Source organism: Mustela nivalis (assembly GCF_964662115.1).
Source record: "Mustela nivalis genome assembly, chromosome: 1".
Classification (NCBI taxonomy): domain Eukaryota; kingdom Metazoa; phylum Chordata; class Mammalia; order Carnivora; family Mustelidae; genus Mustela; species Mustela nivalis.
This window is the reverse complement of record NC_139020.1, coordinates 186,163,698-186,179,076: the sequence shown is the minus strand read 5'-3', so window position 1 is coordinate 186,179,076 and position 15,379 is coordinate 186,163,698. Positions and strand designations below refer to the sequence as shown.

Genomic DNA, 15,379 nt, shown 5'->3' with positions numbered 1-15,379 from the left:
GCCTTTCCAACTCATTACTTGTCTGAATAACTGATTTCCCAGGTCCCAGGCATGACAGTGGTCAAATACATTGCTGGACTGCTTTTGTGATGATTTTTCACCTGTACTCTGGCAATACAAGAGATAGTAGTTTGTTAATGGGATGATTAGCCAGAGAGCGGCAGACACTAACTTGAGATCAGAAAAATATCATAACAGAAGGGTGTTATTTCAAGATTCATGCATTTACTATTGCTACACACTTTGGGCTTTAAGATTTTTCTGTTCTCTTCCAGGTGCTTGCTTCTGGTGTGCTGTACTCTGCTGCCCTCTTCTGGTAATACGGCAGAAGTTGTCCTGACAAACGGGACTGGCATAAACTAGTTGGTTTATTAGAAAGCATTTTAATTGGGGATTTGGTGACTTTCCTTAGAAAACAAAGGCAGGGAGAAGAAACTTTAATTACTGCAAATTTCAGGGGGAACCTCAGTTTTTCTGGAGTGCTTAAAAAGTGGGGGAATAGAAAAGGTTTGGGAAATTTTATAGGTGTTTTTTTTTTTTTAAGCTTCTACAAGACATCACTAAGTAAATGAAATGAATGTTTCTCTACCACAGTAAAATTTTCTTTAAACTGTATTTTGATAAGAAGTTAATGAGATGATGAATTATATTGTAATGATGGTACAGAAGCACCTAGAATACATGTCAGAAGTCAGAGAGCTGGCTACCACTGCCAGAGATGCTGGGCCAGGATACCAGAAAACAGAGATCTCCTGATCTCAAATGACCGGCAGACATCAGGAAGTGCTGTTTGGAGAGAAGGGTGAAAGGACTGCAGTGCTTACGCCTTTGGGATCTTCAGCCAGTGTTAACCTTCACATGGAATCAAGGGATCAGATGGGCTGCTGGGACTTCAGAGGGTACAGTCTTCAAGATTTGTTTAAAAGTGCCTAGACCTCCAATACAAAAGGCACCCTCAGCTTATTTTCAGACACTATTTAAACTATGAAAAGATTTATTAATAGTGTTTCTTAAAGAGAGGACTGAGGCCATGTTCATTAGAGTGTATGTATGAGAGGGTGGGGGAAGGGTTATAAAGACAGATTTTAGGGGCTCCTGCGTGGCTCAGTAGGTTGAACCTCCACCTCAGGCCATAATCCCATGGTGTTGGGATCCGAGCCCCATGTTGGGTACCCTGCTCAATGGAGAGTCTGCTTCTCCCTCTGCCTCTGCCTCTCCTGTTCTCTTTCTCAAATATATACATATACATATATATCTATATCTATATCTATCTATATCTATATATATATTTATATATATATATATAAAAGGTGCAGATTATATATATATATTATATAAGGTGCAGATTATATATATATTATATTATATAGATTATATATATATATTATATATATATATATATAAAAGGTGCAGATTCTCTAAGTCAGAACAACAGAATCTCAGGTCAAGGTAAATCTCATGGACAGGCATTTTATATAACTGCTCTAGATACTTCTTAAAGTACACTAAAGCTTGAGAACCATTGCTTTATCATATAGGAACTGTCCAGAAACTTTCAGGTTGTCCCCAGATTTTCAATTAGACTTAACAAATAGAGTCCAGATAGGAGATGAAAGGGTCAGTGCTTTTTGGTCCCCTGACTCCCCCTTTTCCTTCCACTGACTACTTCTGGAAGACTGAAGTACTTGCACATACAACAAATGATACAATGTATTTGTCTAAAATCCCCGTCTTTGCCTTTACTACCACTCCTTATAAATGCCTCAGCTGTCAGTTTTCCTGAACCCTGGTCACCAGACCTTGCCCAAAGTTCACATACATCCATTTTAGAAACAAGTCCTTTATTCGTGGTACATACATTCATCCATTCATTTAAAAAATGCTTAGGTATTGTGTTTGGTGCTAGGAATATTAAGATGTAAAAACCATCTATAATATCTATAATTTCTGCTCCCCTGTCTAGTGTGAAGGCAGGCATTAATCATATTACCTCAGAAATGAGTAACTTTAATGGAGACTGGTATAAAACCAGTATAAAAAGAGACCTATGGTATTGTAAGAGCTTGGGGATTTGGTCTAGTTGTGTGGCCAGGGAAAGTTTGCATGAGGAAGCACTGACTGATTGAGCCAAGATCTGAAGATGCAGAAATTTTTGTGACGTAAAGAACAGAATTCCAGGGACCAAGGACCATTTTTTAAAATTAAATTAAATTAAATTTTATGATGCTTAACTTTAAAAAAAAAAAACCACATTTTATTTTTAAGTAAGCTCTATACCCAACATAGGGCTCAAACTCACAACCCCAGATTAAGAGTGGCAGGCTCTATGGAATGAGTCAGCTAGGCACCCAAGACCATCTTTAATGTGACTTAGTTGTAAATGAAGGGTCACAGAGTTTAAATCCTAGGCTCCTGATTGACGTTAACATGAAGGCCACTTGGTAGAGTAGAGGGAGAATAGGTTTGGGAGTTACATTATACAGACCTGGATTTGATTCTCAGATCCCGTATTTTCTAGGCGTGTGACCTCAGTTAACTGCTGGGACTCAGTTTCATTATCTTTAAATGGAGAGGATGGTAACAATTGTGGATCATTTCTTATATTTGAATACAAAGCATTCATTTTCCTGGTAGCTGAATCCTGATTTAACCTATGGAATCACAGCCTTCCCCAATTTCAGCCCAATATATAGTTTGTATAGGGCCAACTGAGCCCTGTGCTGGAAGTAGGGTGGGTGGGACATGTGGCCCAGGCCTAGCCAATCAGCATCACATCGACTTGGCTGCAGTGATTGGTGCAGGGTTTGGCACATGACCACATTGGGCCAATGGAAGATCAATCAGGGTATGAGCTCTAACTAGAGAGAATGAAAAAGCTTCTTTCCTCTGGGGCTGCTGAAGTGTTGTAAATCTTGACCCTCCCTATTCTGCTGCATGAAGAAATGTTGCTCATCCCAGAGCACAGTTAAGAGATGGTATTGATAGAAAGTCAAAGCCTTGATGGCTGTGTTTGAAACCTGAACCTACCCATCCCAGAAGACTCTTTATTCAACTGCTACTTTAATTAACTAACCAATACAGTTCTTCCCCTTTTATAACTTACGCTAGTTGGGGTTAATTGTCATTTGCAACCAGAATATAAATAGAAACGCCCTTTAAGGCAATATAAATTTGGATGGGAAAAACAGACATTCATTCAGACAGACAGTTCTAAATCACTCAACTACTTATATGTTTTACGATTCATTTTGGGGGGGTTAAGTTATTTTAATATGGTTTCCTGGATGACAACTGCTATATTCCAAGGCATTTTACATTATCTGACAATATTTTATTCAGATTTAGTCATTGTTCTGAAAGCTGGAGCACTCAGAGTTTTTACATTATCTGTAGAGAATTAGCAAAAGAATATGGATTTAGGGTATTGGTTCTATCTGATGCGAGGTAATTGAGTTCTAGGACATTGTACATGCATAAATCTCTTTGGGCATGAGTCTCACTTGAGTGCTTGGAATCATGGAAAACCTTTGGGGTCAGAAGACCTGCATTAGGTTTCACATTGTCTGCCTATTAGCTGTTGACCATAGACAAGTCACTTAGCCACTCTGAGCCTCACTTTCCTCAAATATGAAATGGGATAAGACTTGTCCTTATCATAGTACTGAAAGATTGGAAAGGCCAACTTGATGAACACTTTACAAAGTCTAAGAGACCATATAAATATAAGCAACTGTTAGCATTATCAGAAGACCCACAAAATATTATGGTTTGTATGGTTCTAAAAGGGGGAAAAAAGGCTCAGAAATACTTTGGATGAAGACAATCAAAAACTGATTTTAACCAGAAGTCTTTTGGGCATAGAGTAAAAATATTTTATTTTTAATTTAATTTATTTTATTGAGTACAAATATTTTTTTAAATAAAAAGGTCATAACGATGAGACTTTCTAGTCTGATCTGGATGAGGAATTGGCTGTTTCCATTCTTCCCCTATATACCCAAAAGCTCTACACAGAACTTTATGGAATTGGCACCTTCATCATTAGCATTGGTTTGGTTAGAGTTCCTAACAATGGTGCAATCAGTGTGTTTAATCCTTACCATGGCATCTAGGCTTTAGAATGAATTTACCAGCAGTTTCTTGATTTGGGGTGCTGAGGACCCTTTTCCCCTTAATTCCTGTGTTAGAGTTTGAAGCCATGTTTTTGGGGCATTTACTGGAATGGAAAGGAACACGTCTGAGGAAGCTCTGTCATGTCATCTGCATATAATCTTGTGTGTAGAGCTACTCAGATGCCCAGCTCCACGGCAGGTGGGGGGCGGGTGGTGGCGCATAAACTCTGAGAGGGTGTGGTCTAAAGGGGATGGAGCATTCACTTTAAAAAGGACAATGACCATGGAGGCAATGTTTCTCTAAAGGTGCTCTCTGGACAACCTGCATCAGTTATCTCCTGGTGTACTTGTAAAACCTATGATACCTCAGCCTCATGCCAGAACTACTGCAGCAGAATCTTCTAAACAGTTCCCTGGGATGTGGATTTTATTTACTTATTTGACAGAGAGAGAGATCACAAGTGGGCAGAGAGAGAGCGGGAAGTAGGTTCCCCGCCGAGCAGAGAGCCCAATGTGGGGCTCGATCCCAGGACCCTGAGATCATGACCTGAGCCAAAGGCAGAGGCTTAACCCACTGAGCCACCAAGGTGCCCCTGGGATGTGGATTTTAAATAGCACCCAGTAAGGTGGTCCAGGCCCATACTTGGGAGAACAGCATCTCATTGCATAGGAATACTTAAGTCTCCGGTACAGAAACACCCTACAACTGCCTTATTCCTTCTACACCTGAGGAAGAAGGGATCAGCCTCCAGCCACATCCACAATGTTAGCTCCAGCCCTTAAAAATGGGAATCGCTGCTTTGGTTCAAAACCCCTCTGAGGATGTCCTTTGCCCCTGGCTAGTAGGAATTCCATTTATAATCTATCCGTTGGTTCCCCCAAGGTAGAAGCACTAAAAGGAAATCTTACTTAGGGAGAATTTTAATAGCACTGACAGCCAAAAATGTAGACTTGGTGTGCTTGTCTGTGTGTGCGGTGAAGGGAGGAGAGTTGGGGTGGGAGGGGAGATGATTCTGAGGAGACTGGTGTTAGATATGTTCTCTTCCTCTTAGTTTTTCAAACTATTTTCTTCATAATAAATCTAATGAAATTCATTAACTGTGCTGGAAGTTATGTGCTGTAAACTCTCTCTAAAAACACTTCCTAAGACCTAACATCCAAGCAAAGAGGAGTAAACAATCAGTATGTCTCTCGGGTGGATAGGCTGCATCTGTGTCGTTTGTGCACTGGGCTTTACAGAGCTGGCTCCGAGACTGCCTGGCAGGTGGGTGGCAGGCTGAGAGGACCCTGCTTCCCTGCCCAGCTCCTTCATCCTTCCCCATGTTTGGCCAGAGTGGTGCCCCTCGCTCCACTTTTGCATTTTGAGTTTCGGTGGAAGTTTCTGGTGGCTACATAGGATCCGGTTGTGCGTCCTCAGGACTGGCATCAACACTGCATACAGCCGTTGGCTGCTGATTGTTACTGCTTGTCCTATCCTCCTTCTCTTCAAGCAACCTGAGAGGTTTTCCTTCCCCAGAACTGGGTCAGAATTAGTGGCCTTGACCTTCTCTCTTGCAACTGTGGTGGCACTGGGATTGTTTTGAAGGGGGTGAGTTTTATGGCTATCATTGTGATAAAGCACCTGTAAATGTGATCCCTTAAACAATGGAGAAGACAAAAATGGAAAGAATCCAAAAGCAAGCTATATTTTCTAGGTTGGACCAAGGCACTTTTAGATGTTGTGGTGAGCAGGGCCAACTGACGGTGCGCTGTCCTGACCCCTCTGGAGGCCACAGAGGTTATTAAGGGAGGAATCTGATTTCAATTGAAACAGAAGGTTTAATCTGGAGGGTCAATGTCCCCACACACTTCACAGCTATTGAAAGTTAAGAGAATCCCAGGTAAATGACACATATCGAAATCCCAAAATTGTTCTCTCCTGCCCTCTGGGATTGATGCTGAATTTTAGATGGGCTATGCCTGGCCTTTACTGATTTTCGCAAGGGAGCACAGAACTTGCTCTTCAGCAGTTGTACAATTCCTATCTTCTCGCGGTGGAAGGAGCAGCATGAAGGGCCCTGAAATGTCTGTGCTTTGGTGGCTCTGCCAATAGTCATTCTGCTTTGCAGTTCAGTTCAGATCCTACGGACATGGCTCCCCTGATATTTTTGGCACGTTTCCTCCTATTTTTTCTTCCTGAACAGTCTTTTCCCCCTGAAATCACTTGCAAAGTAAGAGGTTGGCTATTTCTCCTCAGTGCTTTGTCATTTCAAAGATTTTCAGAGCCAAGTCATGTATCCTGTGGAGAACTAGCTACCTTGAAGAGTGAAGGGAGACTATGTATCAAGGTGAGGGGGGCCCGTTGTCCTGCTTCCTCTGGGAAGCTGTCACTGGCCACTGGCCACTCTCCAGGATATGATTTTTCCTTTCTCAGAACCAGGTGAAGTCCAGGCTGGGTCCATCTTCTCTCTCCTCTTTTTCCTTCTTTCTTCCACCAAACATCTCCTGGGTCAGGTACAGAGCTCAAGGATGTATCCATGTGTGGTGGGTGAAGGAGGGAAGGACACACAGATGAATGGGAAACCAAACTGGTCCTGCAAGCACACCGTCTACTGGGAGAGGCCAGGCCGACTCACAGGTGGATTCCAAGACAGGATGCTGTGCCCAGTGAGAAGAACTGAAGGGGGAGAACCTTGCATGATCCTGCTCTGCTTCTTTTAATGCATTTTGTCTTTCTGTTTATAACACACTCTCTTTAGAGGGGACATCAGCTATTTTTGCCCACCCAGCATCCATATCTCCTTCTAGTAATGGCACCTGATTTGGCACTGGGGACAGCCCAGTGGGACTGTGAATCAAAGTGCCATGGCATGTCTCTGCTAAAAGTTGGGTGGGTGACCCAAGCTGAACCAATCTCTCCCTCATGTCTGGCCCTCGAGTGGAGATGCAAGGATAGAAAATGGTCAGAACCAATTTTGTCTTCTGACCACATCGATGACACTGGGCATATTTCCCTCCACCTGGATTTCTGGAACCTACTCTGAGTCCTGTAGTAAGGATGGGTCATTCAGGTTTTTCAACAATCCCATAAACGACTTCAAAATCCTTCTAACACATTAATATTAATACCTTAATTAGCGTGGGTCTATTTCTGCTGTTTGCATATATTAAGCACTATAACAGAGACCCTGAAAGTGAAATACCAAGCCTCATAGTTATTCTCTATGACCTACCAATGTACCCTACACAAAGTAGGTGCTCAATAAATGTTGGTCCGTTGATAGTTTAAGGTAATGTATCTCAGGATGAAATGTCCTCCTTTGCCTACCTACGGATTATTTAGGGATTGGGTACAATTCCAAAGTTTTCCTCAGGATCCTTTATTCTAAGGCTTTGTTGGACCCCATAGCAACTGTGAAAGCAAAGGTGACCTCTTGCTTATAGCAAGAGAGATGCATTGCTTTAGTGGCACAGCAAAGACTTGACCAGATCTACAGAAAGTCTAGTCTTAGAAGGTCAGAGTTGGTAGAACTTTCAAGGCCATTAGACATAAAAGACAGTGGCTTTATAGTGAGGTTTTAGAACTGGAATTGCTCTAAATACTAATAACCCAATGAACACCTTTAGTCACTAAACTACAGGTTGACTCACTACGTGGCATCTTGCAGAATATGGCATATGTTAATTTCTTACATGCTTTGATGGAACTTGGAAATTGAAAAGAGGCAATGGCAAATTTCCTTGTAAACTGAAAAATCTTGTTGCAAGAAGCAAATTTTAAAAAGGCAGGGGAGAGTCTCAAGGACAAGCATAACTATTCCTGGAAATTTTTTCTTAAATAGACAAGATAGAAAAGGTACTATTTATATATTACTCATGTATTATTAATACCAGTATCTGCATCTCCATCTGCATCTATATATAGATGGATGTTTCTTGCTGCATGGTTAGTAATGGTCTCAACTGGGGAAGCCCGTAAGTCCTTCAGAAAGGAAAATTCTACAGGTACTTGAGCCAGAGCTATATACGCAAACATGGAATAGTGTCATAGTGATTTATGTTAAAAACAAATAAACAAACAATCACCCAAAAACTAAGCTGCAGAACAACATGAAGAGTTTAGTTATATAGTTAAAAAAAAAAGTATTTGGAGAGATAAAATCCAGAATGTTAAACATACTTGTAGGAGGTCAGTTAAGACTTCTGGAAGCCCCATGCATCAAGAAGAGTGGAGAGCTCCTGCACAGGGAATTCAATACCAAAATACTAAACAGTAAAACAGATGTCAAAAGTCTAAGTAAATTCTGACTTTTCTCATAATGTGTATCTTAGTACTTTTAAAATAGCAAGTACTTCTACAACAATGTCAGTGTTCCTAATGCTCTAACTGGGCGCATGCTTGCTTCCTCCCTGGGGACCTCCATCACTGGTAGCATGGTAGGCCACTTCTCCTACCTATCTTATATGTTCTTTTAGACTTTTAAAAGAATGAACCATTAATTTTTAGAGATTTAAAGTGATATAGAAATAGGGAAAAGGAGCTCAAGGGAGTGTTGTGGGGACTAGAAATGTTCTATATCCCTCTACGTGATGGTTACACACTTATACATGTGTAAAAATTCACTGAGCTAAATGGTTAAACATTGCGTATTTTAGATAAGTTATACCTCAAAAAAATTAATTACTGCTATCAAATCTTTAATACCAATGGCTTTTAAAATGGAGAGAGTTGAAGAGTTACCTGGACTAGTACAAAAAACCTTTTCTTCCATCTCTTCCAGACATTCTTACCGATGGCCCATAAATACCTAAGGAAAAGGAAAAAGACCAGAGTCACATTAATGCTTGAGCAACTACACTGTTTAACTCATTTGACCATAAAGCTTGGAACTCATAAACAAGGAAATAGTGCAGCTCAGAAACAGCAAGCATATTTGGGAGCTGTGTGATTGAGGATAAGGAACAGCAGTCAAGTTTCACTTCCATTTATAGAAAGAATTGTGGCCCTTCATCACAGTTGACTGAGATTCCTTGATTGATTCCAGAAAGTAAGTTGGAAAATGTTACATTGTGACTTAATTTTTCTATGTGCTGAAAGTCTATTAGGTAGGGAAATCCTGCCAGGTGCTGCACAAAGGAGGAAAGAGAACACTAAATTCTACAATTACAGCTCTTTTGCCTCTTTCAAGTCTCAGTCAGGAATCCACCCCTGCAACCCTGACTTTCTTTTCTTATTATTCTGTCAAACGCAGGTATATTAGCGGGAGGAAGTTTCCAGTCAACAAAGAAAGTCCTCCCTATACCTCTCCCCCTTTCCCAAATGCTTCTATGTTGATGGGAATTAATCTTGATACAGACAAAGGAGATAAAAGGAGAGTTAAGAACCATAGAGGCACAATCCAAGCTCTCTGGAGATTTTAGGAGCAGTGTTACTACTTCATTCGTGAATTACTCCCTCCGCCTTATGGACTGCTGCACGCCACTGGCACTGAACAAGGAAGTGAGGTTTTCAGGCTCTACTGGACCAAGTGAGGAGAGATCTGGTCATACTCAAAACATGCAAATACTTGAGCTCCAAAACAGGCTTTATTTGCTATACAAACCAACTGGACAACATCCAAATCCTCACTTCACCTGGAATCAGACAGAATTTCCACTTTGGAACATAAAGAAGAATGTCCCTAATTAAAATTTATACTGTTTGACAAATTTCAGGGGCTCTCAGAACTGGCCAGTGGCCAAAATCTGCTCAGATCTTTAAGCCAGAAACCCAGGAGTCAACCTGGTTCCCTCTTTCTTCGTCCTTATTCCTTAATTACCAAGTGCAGTTGATTTTTTTTTTTTTTTAACTACTGCAAAGTTCTCCACTCTGCTCAGTCTCTCCCCTTCACACCCTCACTATTTCAGTCCCACCCCACGGTTCTGCTTCCATGGACAACTGTAGAGGAAACTCTTAATGGGTGTCAGGGACACTGAGAATGATTTCCATCCCTCTCCTGGCCATGACACGCTTCCTACCATCTGCGAATGTGATCATGCCTTTCTCTGCTGAAACTCCTTCCATGGGTCACCCCCATTTACATGAAGGGGACCTCAAACTGTGGCCACTCAGATTCCACTTTCCTGATTTATCCTAGATCTTTTACCTATTCTATGGTTTACTGGACATTTTCCTTTAAAATGACTTATTTAACATGAATAAATTTATTTTGAAAGAAAACTTTATATTATAGCCTTGACACATTAATTATATCTCATGCCTTCTCCAGCATCTTATGTTCAGACTCACATTCTTCCTAAGTTTAGATCTCTACCTTGATGTCATGGCCTCCTGGATCCTACTGATAATTCTTCCTTTACAATGATCACACTGCTATAATTTATTTGTTTTTATATTTATTGTTCCTACTAGACTGTGAGTGAGCTCCTCAAGGGAAGGAACTTTATTCTTTCTCATGTCTAAATTCTTAGCACAGAACCTTGTTGTTCTCTTTAGATTCGTGGTACAGTTCTTGGTACATATATAGCAGGAGGTCAGTGTACACTTTTTATATTTCATTTGGTTTTGAACACCATGCTTTTGGGAAACCAGAGCAATATTTGCAAAGGTTTCTGATGAGATTTTAAAACATTGCATAAAGACATCCAATCCATCACCAAATTCTTTGAATTTTCTTTCCAAAATATATCCCAATTCTTTCCATCCCACTGCTACTCCCCAGTCAAGCTTCTATGATGTCCACCTGGGCCATGGTAACAAGCTCCTAAAGGGTCTCCCTGCTTCACTTTTGTCCCTAACTCCACTCGCTACACACCAGACAGAGTGACCTTTTAAATGGGTAAATCAGATCATTAATACACTCATTCTAAATCAGGATGGGAAACTGTGCAAAGGTTTCCAGCTGGGCGGAGACACAATTATATTTCTATTTAAGATGGTCCCTGTGGCTGCTGGATGGAGAAGGCACTGTGGATGAAAGGGGCAAGAGAGAACACAGGGAGATTAGTGAGGACACGATTGCTGTGGTGCAGGTGGGAGAGAGAGGACGGTGCCTGGACTGGGACAAGGCCATGGCAGTGGCTGGACGGCTGGTAAGTACATGAGCCCTGAGGCCAACCTCGTCAGCTTCACTCTTGTGTGGATTACAGTCCTGTAATATAATTCACAGTCCTGGACGGTGCTCTCAGCCTTCTTAAAATAATCTATTAACATATTCACAGCAGAAACTGACCTAAATAAATGGGAGGAATGGCCAGGGCTACCAACAGAGAGAGAGAGAGAGAAGATTCTTTGGCCTATAACTGTCAACAGTATTGTCTTCTAGTTCTAGTTGGGATGGTTGCTCTGAGATGCTGGACAAGATGCTTAACCTCCTGGTGTCCTGGAAAACAGGGCAGGGCCAGCAATGGTTCTTCTCACACAGAGTTGTTGTAGGGATTAAGTGAGATGATTCTTGTGGAATATAAGCATGAGGCATAGCAGAAAGTAGATGCACATTAAATGTCAGCTTTATTATAAACTATCTCTGGGTAGAGAGGAAAGCCTATCATTGCTAGTAGTAAATATTAGCTAAATATGTGAAAAGAAATCTCCCTGGAAATATGGACATAGAAAAATAGATGAAACAAAAATCAAATGAAGAAAGCAGGTGAAAAATTTTGTATTTGTAGTAATGACTGGCAAGGTTGTCATAATCTCGTACTTCTCTGGAATTACAACTGGCAGCTAGTACCCGTTATGTCTTTCCCCATAACTTGAACCCACATAGAGAGATTCAGAACAGTGAGCACAGATACTACATCTGACGTTTATAGTTTTAACTGACAGGAATGGAAGCAGGAAAAGGAGTGCACGAAAACCCACAGAGCATGACTAATACTGAGGCACTGATTCCCCCTTCAGAATAAAGATCCTAGCTACTGCTTGGCCATGTTTTACTACTGTGCTATGCTGTTCTGGCCCTTTCCTCGAATTTATTGTACTACCTGGAGGGGTTAAGGCCTTGAATCTGGAGCCATGTCACCTACTTGTATGTGCAACCTTCAGTAAGTTACTAGGCATATCTCTGCCTCAGCCTCTTATCTGTGCAATGGGCACAATATCAGGAGCTACTTCAAGGACTGTTGGGAAGATTAAACAGTGACTGGAATCTACAGTGGTCAGGACGACACCTGGCACAAAGAAAACACTTATGAGCTACTTCATGACATCACTGCTATTATTTTACAGTTGAGGAAGCTAAAGTTGCAGGAACCTGCTCAGGGCTCTGCAGGGGGTAAAAGACACAGTCAGAATGGAAATTCAGAACAGTCAGGTTTCCAGAATACCCCTCACACGTGCTATTCTTCCTCCCATTTTAGATGAAGACAAACTTTGGTGTCTTCACTCAAATGAGAACACAAATTGCTTTTCCAAGTGAGCTTCTCTGGTGAAATTCTTTTGAAAGGGAAAGCTGAGTGGGATCAGAGAAAAATCAACAATCCTCCTTAGCAAAGTATCAGTTGGTTTGTGTGAAGGAGGGGCTTTCCCTCAAAGGTTTTCCTCAGAATTTATTGCTAATTTGGCACATAACAGAAGGTGTCAAAACCGAGAAAAACTGAGGGCTGCACTGTATCATTTCTGTCTAGTCAGCTCTGGCTCTGTGTTCCCTTAGAGTGAAATGTGCTCAGTAGACAGAATAAGAAGTACCTGGAGCAGATGGGAGATCTGTCCCTGCAGACATCTAGTGGCTTTCCCCTCCAGCTCCTCACACTACAGGCAGATCTATCTGCATGGGCACGACTGGCGTTCGACTCTCTCTTCAGGCCATGAGGATTGTAGAGATTTGGATTTACAAATAGAAAAATCAGCATTCTAGTGTTGTGAAAAGGTATTTAGCCTAATGGTTATATCTTAGGCTCAGAGTGGAAAAACCCATGTGGGAATTCTTTTTTTTTTTTTTTTTTTAACTTTTTATTTTTTATAAACATATATTTTTATCCCCAGGGGTACAGGTCTGTGAATCACCAGGTTTACACACTTCACAGCACTCACCAAAGCACATACCCTCCCCAATGTCCATAATCCCACCCCCTTCTCCCAAACCCCCTCCCCCCAGCAACCCTCAGTTTGTTTTGTGAGATTAAGAGTCACTTATGGTTTGTGGGAATTCTGTCGCTGCCATCAACTGTCCTTTTGCTTAGCTGTGTTGTGCCTCAGTTTCCTCAGCTGCAAAACGGGGATAGTGTGTGAAGTTGTTGTAAGGTCTTAGGGAGAGCATGCATGGTGAGTTTAGCACAGATGGCACATGGTAAGTGCTTGGTTACATTAGGCAATACTGCTGGTTGGCGTTATCCTTAGTAACAGCAGAAGCAGTGGCAGAAATAGTAGTTCTAGTACAAAGAACATGTAACTGCCAACTTTGCAAAGGATTCATCTTTGAATTCATTTGAACTTTGGGGTGGACATCTATTGGGAAATAAAACAGTACGCGTGTCTGGGTTTGGAGCTCCAGGTTACATTTTGCCTTGTGATTCTAACCTATCCTTGCTTGTACTATTTTTGTAAAACCTATGCCGGTGGGTCATTGACACCCCTGTCATTTGCTGGGGGCATTTTAGTTAGATGAGAGGCCAGAGTGAACTATGAAGGGCTAAACAGAGAAGAAAAAGATACTCTTTGGTCTTCCATGACCCCTTGGCTTCAGCATCCCTCTGCCTTGGGGTTCCTTGGAAGGGCAACATCCCTAGTAATTCTTTGAACTTGTGAGTTGTATATATAAAAGAGAATGGGATGGTCTTCCTTCACCTGATGTTTGTGAGTGTTAATGAATGAATAACTCAGCTCTATTTATTAAGTATCTTCTGTGCTTAGCACTAGGTGTGCATATGGTGGTGCTCCATAGCAATTCATGAGGAAATTTTTTATTGTATGTCTTTTCCCAGGATGGATGAGTACCCAGTACAGGGAGAAGGTATGTGCTCTCCTCAGGACATCTGCCAGACTAACCTGTCCCTGGACACCGTACAAAGGGTAAGGATGGCTGAGAGGGACATGGAAACCAGGGATAGGTTGAGGTTTCAACATTGGGGGCTGTGGACCCAGAGGTCAATGAAAAACCTAGAAAAGGAGGAGTTGGTGCCATTCTGGTCTAGGTGGAGATGAGACTCAGCCCTGAGGAAGGAGGGGCCGCATTTGTTTTTCTCTGTGTCCCTGTGCTGTCATGGCACCTAGTCCATCACAAGTGGGAATGAGGCAGGGCCTTTTAAAAAAATTTTCTTCCTGCTAGAAATTCTTCATGTGAATTTCTTCTAAGAAGAGCAGTCACACTGAGACAAAACCAAGATTCCCACGGCGAGGCATCCCTCCCCTCCTGGGAGAAAGAACGAGAACATGGAGGATGCTAAGACTCCAGATGCTTCAGTCTTCATGCAGCAGCCCAACAGAAAGAAGCATGGGCTGGGAAGAAGCACAATAAATGAAAGCACCAACTCTTATGTAGCTATAGCCCTAACCACATATCAGTCCCTGTTCTAAATGCTTTACATGTATTAACTCATTTAATTATCTCAACAACCTTATGAGGCAAAACTATCACGAGCTCCATTTTATGCTGAGCAACATGAGGTTCACAGAGGTTAAGCAACTTGTCTACAGCCGGTAAGTGATTAGTGCCAAGGACTTCATCCTAGGTGACTGACCTAGCTGGCATTTATAGACAATAATACAACAGGTAAGATAAAAAAGAATCATGAAAGTATTCAATTAGTCCAAAAGAAGGCAAAAAAAAAAAAAAAGGAGGAAAAGAGGACAAAGATCAGATGGAATAAAGAGAAAACAAAAAAGCAAGGTAACAAATAGCAATTTAATTTAAACCTAATTATATCAAAAATCACATTAAATATAAATAAGCTAAATATTCCAATTCAAAGGCAGAGATCTTCAGATTGGATTTAAAAGGCTAGAGCTAATTTCATCCTGCCTACAAGAAATATACTTTAACTCTAAAGGCATGAGTTAAAAATAGTAGGATTGAAAGGATTTACCATGCTACCATTAGTCTTTTAAAAAGCTGGAGTGGCTGTATTACTGTCTCACAAAGTAAATTTCAGGGCAAAGAATATTCCCAAGGATAAAGAAGAACATTTCATAATTAAAAAAGGGTCAATTCATCAAGAAGACATAATAACCTTAAACGTTTATGCATCTAAGAATAGAGCTTCAAAGTAAATGAGACAAACATGTATAGAATTATAAGAAGAAACAGAAATATCTATAATTAAAGTCAGAGATTACAATACTTTTCTCT

General features: G+C 41.1%; 1 protein-coding gene across 20 annotated transcripts in view; it reads right to left on the bottom strand.

Moving 5' to 3' along the window:
• The window catches only part of CADPS (calcium dependent secretion activator), a 469,696-nt gene that overhangs the window by 162,572 nt on the left and 291,745 nt on the right, over positions 1-15,379 (bottom strand). For all 20 annotated transcript variants that reach the window (XM_082727404.1, XM_082727406.1, XM_082727407.1 and 17 more), the window contains exon 9: positions 8,833-8,899. In XM_082727404.1, coding sequence (XP_082583530.1) covers positions 8,833-8,899 — 67 coding nt within the window. The remainder of the gene's footprint in view (positions 1-8,832; positions 8,900-15,379) is intronic.